Raw genomic sequence first — 6,404 nt, forward strand, 5'->3', positions numbered from 1 at the left:
GTAGCTGACAGTCTCTCCCCAAGCTCCGTATCAGATTTGTTCCCTGGGAAGCAACAGCAGCTCACTTCCACATTCCCACTGGGCCTCAGTGACCCAGAAGCCAACGACTCGACCTGCTCCCTCCTCTCAGGCCACCACCTTGCAGGAAGGCACCTCCAGCTGGCACCTCTCCGCAACTGGCACCTCTAACTGCTCAGGAACTCCACTCTCACCACCTGTGAACACCATCAGGCCTCAGGAGAGAGAGCCTGAGATAAGAAGCAGGGCCAATTCCCATTCCCTTTTAGAGGCAGATTCATTCTTCATCAAATGCTCAGTACTGCCCTTTGCTCACTTAAGTTAAACATCAGTTGGCTTCAAGAGGCAACAGCTTCTTATGCTTCTTCCTAACCTGTGCTTTTACTCCCCTCACAGCCGCACCAGCAACGTATTACGTGGCAACATTTAGTAGAAACTCCTAGAGCCCTTTAGGAAAGACATTTGGTATTATGCATGAGATCCTCAAAACTGCTCATTCATCCTATTTCATCCAAAATGACATTTGCTATTTTTACTATTTATTTCAAAATGCAGAAAAAGCTTTATATATTCGTTGCAGTATCTAAAGGAGTGAATGACCAGAAACAATTCAAATGTCTAGCAATATGGAAATTGTCCAGGATAACTTATACCATACTCCCACTTAATAGACAATTATGTTGCTATTAAAAACAACTACAGGCTACCAGGCACGGTGCCTCACACCTGTAATCCCAGCACTTTGGGAGGCCAAGCCCAAGGACGGATCACTTGAGGTCAGTTCAAGGCCAGACATGATGAAACCCCATCTCTACTAAAAACACAAAAATTAGCTGGACATAATGGCTTATGTCTGTGTTCCCAGCTACTTAGGGAGCTGAGGTGGGAGAATCACTTGAACCCAGAAGGCAGAGGTTGCAGTGAGCCAAGACCATGCCACTGCACTCCAGCCTGGGTGACAGACTGAGACTCTGTCTCCAAAAAAGCAAACAAACAAATAACAGACCATCCAAGGCCGGAGGATCACTTGAGCCCAGGAGTTTGAGACCAGCCTGGGCAACATAGTGAGACCTGGTTCTACCAAAAAAAAATTTTAATTAGCTGGGCATGGTGGCATGCTCCTGTAGTCCCAGCTACTTGGGAGGCTGAGGTGGGAGGACTGCTTGAGCCCAGGAGGTCAAGGTTGCATTGAGCTGTGACTGCACTGCACTCAAGCCTGTGTGATACAGTGAAACCCCGTCTCCAAAAACCCAATTATGATGACCATATAAAATGGAAAAATTGTAATAGTATGTAAGAAATGTATACAAAACTAAATGTACAGTCGTGATAACTATCTTTAAAACCTATGCAGAGAATTAGTAAAAGACAACAAAATGTTAACAGGTGGTTATGAAAGAGCTGAGAACATGGGTGACCTTTTTAAAATCCCTACCAAATTTTCTTGAATGTGCATGTAATACTTTTATAGGGAAAAGTGTGTTTGTGTGTGTGTGTGTGTGTGTGCGTGTGTGTGTGGCGGGTCTACTTCCATTTAGACTTGAAGGTGCTACAGTCAATTGTAATGATGGTAAAAGGTTCTTGGGAATCTGTGCCTCCAGGATTCAGTGCAACTATCCTAGTAAAGCCGTTTCCAGGGCTCCTTGGCACCCTTTAGTACCAATGTTATCCTGCTCTAAAATGCCTGTACTTGCCTGACTCCTAAGACCCCCAAATACCATCTGGATGATAGGATCCGATCATTATGGTTCTCAGATACCACTTTAATCAAGTTTTGCACTATACAGTGATGAGGGTAGAAGACGGTGATGGTTTCCAAGCAAATTCACGAGGCACATGTTTGGCCCTGCCCCAAAGTGAACAGTCTGGGCCTCCCAGAACAGAAAAATGCTTTCCTTCCCTGGGGATTCCCATTCCTGAGCTGACAAGACAGATTTCAGTAAGAATGAGCACAAAGGATAGAGCAAAATAGTGAAGGGAGCCAGGTGCATATTTGAATTCTTCCCAGTGCAGACTGGAACTAGACATGCAGGTATCCCTCCTAAAGGCAACACCCAAATCCCAGCCATTCCCACTCGAGGCCAAGCCGCCTGCCCACGGAGACTGATAGCCAACGTTCATCTCATAACGCTCCTCCCAGCCATGCACCAGTAAACTCAGACGCCCGAGTGCTTGTGACCACCACACAACAGATGCGGCCTTCCTCTTCACTGGCCCCTCGGCGGCTGCTGGGTCTGCCTGGCCATCAGGGAGCAGCCAGTACTTGCATGGCAACAAAGCCAATCAGATGTGGGTTCTGGGGCTGGTGGACATGGTAGCAGGACCAGGCACCGGCCACAGTAGGACCACAGGGCCCTGTGTCCTCCATTAATTCTTCTCTGGGCGGTTTCTGTTCAGCACAGCTTTCGGGGCAAATTCTAGCTTGTCCTTAAGGCTCACCACCTGGGTGTGGTCCTTGCCTAGAAGCTCATCCAGCTTGCGATCCTCCCGGCGCTCTGAGATGCTCTTTTCCTCCTCCACAGGCTGGGGGTCCTTTCCCCTGATGAACCATTCCAGGTGGTAGCCCACAGCCCCAACCACGAAGGCGACAGGGAATGTGACATAGGGAGCATAGGTACGAACCACGGTCCAAAACACAGGCCACATGACATCTGCAGAAGAGCACAAGGTGCATTAGAGAGAACCCAGCATCCTCTCCCACCAAATAAGAGCAACCCACTGGGGCTCTCCACTCACCAGGCAGCCTGGCCCAATTTACTGAGCACCCAGTCCTGTGCAGAGCAATGCGAGAGGTCGGTCCCTGAAATAATCTAGGAAATTTCCAAAGATTCCCTTGTTAGGGAAGAAGAAAGAATCTCCATTTTATTGACTGTACTCTTTGACACATGTGCACCAATATAAGACAATGTTCCTCACAAGGGGACCTCTGAGCCTTACCTAATAGGGTTTCAAGTCTACAGATGACCCCAGGCCCTCCCTCTAGTTTGCCAGCATTTGAAGACGGGAAAAGCAGCCTTCCTCTGCTCTATGAAGTTTCTCCATGAGGGTAGTTACCTTTTCCCCATGACACACAATTCTACGATGAATCTCCTGCTCCACGATATGAAAAGTAATTCCTTTTCCTCATGTAAAGCATAAGGAGTATATTGAAACAGTCAAATCCATAATGCATTACCTAATTATCCTGGATTTTAGGTAAACAGATAACAGTTTTATCCGACTCTGAACCTGGCTTTTCCAACACTGAGACAAACCTATACGTTACAAATCTGGCTAAACCACTTTCAAAATATCTTATCTTGGCTGAAGACTGTGGCTCACGCCTGTAATCCCAGAACTTTAGGAGGCTTACAATCCTTATTACTTAGGGGGCTGAGGCAGGAGAATCGCTTGAACCTGGGAGGCGGAGGTTGCAGTGAGCTGAGATCATGCCACTGCACTCCAGCCTGGGCAACAGAACGAGACTCTGTCTCAAGCAAGAAAAAAAAAATCCTATCTTCAACCAAACCCATACCCTCGTATTGACAGAAAAAGCTCCTGAAAATATCACAAATCATTATACATACTCTGGACAACATAAGACTCGAAGATTTTCTGCAAAAAAACACCCACTGTACAAGCCATGTACAGTTGAGGGGCACAGAGTGAATTGCCTCAGGGCCTCCTGAAATGAAGTAGGCCAATACCGAAGTAATTTAAAAACACACAAACTGGGTTATTACCATTATTATCAATTATCAAAGCTCATTCAGTTATAACACAGCTGCCATTTATTGAGCACTTATTACATGCTAGGCCTTGGGCTAAGCGCTTTGTATACACTCTCTCTTAACCCTCATGTCCACCATGTGAGGTAGATACTTAACCCACTATCAGAGGATTAAGTAACTTGCCCCAAAAGTATCAACTAAAAAATCTTTCTGTCGATGCCCCTGCAAGTATTTCTCCAACACTGCTATCTCTGATCTAAAGTAAACAATTGAAACCTTACCAAGGATAAGATGACTCTCCCCCTCTTTCTTTGGTTCTAATTCTCTTTGAAAGAATCCCAGTGTTCTCTGGACTTAACACTATAAGGGTGGCGGTCCCCAACCTATTTGGTGCCAGGGACCAGTTTCATGGAAGACACTTTTTCCACGGATGAGAGGTGGAGAGGGATGGTTTCAGGATGAAACTGTACCAGCTCAGATCATCAGGCATTAGATTCTCATAAGAAGCACGCAACCTAGATCTTCGCATGCGCAGTTCAGAACAGGGTTTGCACTCCTGTGAGACTATAATACTGCTACTGATTTAACAGAAGATGAAGCTCTGGCGGTAATGCTTCCCAGCTCATCCACCGCTCAATGCTCACCTCCTGCAGTGTAGTCCAGTTCCTAATGGGCTGAAGACCACCACTGGTCTGTGCCCCAGGGGGCTGAGGACCCCTGCAATAAGGGAGTATCATGAAATTAAAAAAAAAAAAAAAAAAACTGCAGCAGCTCCAAGATTCCCCTCCTTATTGTCTTAGCACCAGACACTATGACAATTTACACACTAATCATCCTCTGATCCTCGTAACACCTTTATGATGTAGGAATTATTAGGCCAGACTCTAGTTAAGCCACAAAGGCTCACAGACATTTTTGAGGCATTTACTCAAGATCACTAGAAGGGATAGAGCCACTGATTTTGAACTCAGGCCTCTCCAACTTAAAAGCCTACACTCTTTCTAGTGGGAAGAACACACTGCAGAGTTATGTGATTTCTGACCAAATCCTGGATTCAGGGAGAACTTCCTACAGTTTCTTCCCATCAGTCTAGCATTTCATTACCTAGAAGAGCTCCTTTTTCCCAGGCTCTAAGATTATACTCAGGGATTTGTGAAATTCTGAGATACAGGAGTTACAAGAGGTACCTCTAAAGAATCCCAAACCTAATACTTCTCCGTTTTATTTCCCACCTTTAAAGCAAGTCCCCTGTATATGTAAATGCTTTCCCTAAATAGCAATTGTCCATTTAGATTTCCAAATTTGTCTTAAAACATATCGAGCATGAGTTCACAACTCTCACAGGCAGCATAAAGTCGCTCTTTATCGGCCTGCTCACAGTCTATCATTCCCAAATAGGTCAATTAATTCCTTTATTCAACACTTATAACCACTTGCTCTGTGTCAGGTGTGGTGCTGACTTAACCTGTTTGCATTTCTCAAGACACCTTAAGCTCCAAAAGGGCAAGAACCATGTCTGTCTGTCCCCATTGTGCCCTGTCCATCCCCGCACCTCTCCTACCATGCCTGGCAGAGTGCCCAAAAAAGGTTTGTTGAACAAATGAATGACAGTCCAAACAACTCCCTAGTGTAAAATCACAACATCCTCCACCCACTCCCCCAAAAGGTGGCAAGAACGTAACAGATGCCTTTGCTGATTACAAAAACCTAGAGACTCCATCATAGTCATCCCCAGGGTATCACAATGAAAGAGACAAAAGTGAAAAATACTATGACGCATATCTCCAGCCCAGCATGGAGGAAGTGTGCCAAAAGCATCCAGTAAAGGTCAACTGGGTTGCTAAGAAATCTGCCCCAGTTGGGTGCCTGGAGGTCCAACGAGGCCAGAGCCGTCGTCCCACATTAAAGAACTGCTAACAAGCACAGAGGAGGCCTGAGATGCCGGAAGAAATAACCCCGACAGTCACCCGAGCGCACTCCAGGCATGGGAGCGCAAATGAGGTCAGGGTCCAACTGGCTACCCTTCTCCCTTCTCTGCGGCTGCCGGTCCCCTGCCCCTAGCCCACCTCATTCACGGCCTCATCAACGTCCGTCCTCATTGAGGTGCCGAGAAGCCCTGCCTGCAGCGGGCCAGCTGGGCTCCGAGACTTGGTACCAGAACACCCGCAAAAGAGAGGGTCGTCACACCTGGCCGGGACCGGTGTGGACCCTAGCGATCACTCCTCCCATAACTCAGAGGTTACGGGCCTGGGCTGACAGGACCTGCTCGCCGGGACCGCGCGCTCACCTGCGGCCCAGCCCACACTCCCCAGTGCGGCCCCCGCTCTCCGCCGGCTGGCCGGGAGCACGGAAGTCGCCGCTCCCAGCGGCCCGGGGGACCTTGCCCTGTGACCCTGCCCACGGGCCGCCGGCCTTCTCGGAGCGCAGGGATTGGCTGAACTTTCGCCAAAGAACGGAAGGAAGCTAGGCGTCCGCCACCGGACCTCGCTCCGCTAAGATGGACTTCGCGCCCCCTGGTGGCCTGGAGGCTTCTCAGTGATGTTGCCACATGCTTTCTGCGTGGAAAAAGTGAAAGATAATCCAGTTATTTTTTTCAACTGACATGTACTAGGCATCTTCTAAGACCTAGGTCTGGGCACACAAAAACAAAAGACATGGTCCCTGATCTCAAGAAGT

General features: G+C 47.7%; 1 protein-coding gene across 6 annotated transcripts; it reads right to left on the reverse strand.

Annotated features, from left to right (window-relative positions):
* Positions 1-2,281: 2,281 nt before the first annotated feature.
* On the reverse strand, positions 2,282-6,159 carry SMIM12 (small integral membrane protein 12). 6 transcript variants are annotated; one of them, XM_039474533.2, is made up of 4 exons: positions 6,016-6,159; positions 4,373-4,445; positions 2,755-2,828; positions 2,282-2,669 (listed from the first exon to the last, which is right to left on the reverse strand). In XM_039474533.2, the coding sequence occupies exon 4, from the start codon at positions 2,662-2,664 to the stop codon at positions 2,386-2,388; it is 279 nt and encodes a 92-aa protein (XP_039330467.1). In that variant the 5' UTR covers positions 2,665-2,669; positions 2,755-2,828; positions 4,373-4,445; positions 6,016-6,159; the 3' UTR covers positions 2,282-2,385. The 6 variants fall into 6 exon arrangements, with proteins under 6 accessions (XP_039330467.1, XP_074236583.1, XP_003937577.1 ...); XM_074380482.1 differs by lacking the exon at positions 4,373-4,445 and having other exon boundaries at positions 6,016-6,077; XM_003937528.4 differs by lacking the exons at positions 2,755-2,828; positions 4,373-4,445 and having other exon boundaries at positions 6,016-6,101.
* Positions 6,160-6,404: the final 245 nt, after the last annotated feature.

This window comes from Saimiri boliviensis, chromosome 11 (assembly GCF_048565385.1).
Source record: "Saimiri boliviensis isolate mSaiBol1 chromosome 11, mSaiBol1.pri, whole genome shotgun sequence".
NCBI classification, from domain to species: Eukaryota; Metazoa; Chordata; class Mammalia; order Primates; family Cebidae; genus Saimiri; species Saimiri boliviensis.

What these genes read in the sequence shown, in the direction of transcription:
- SMIM12 (XM_039474533.2), bottom strand. Translation starts at nt 2,664, where the DNA reads ATGTGGCCTGTGTTTTGGACCGTGGTTCGTACCTATGCTCCCTATGTC.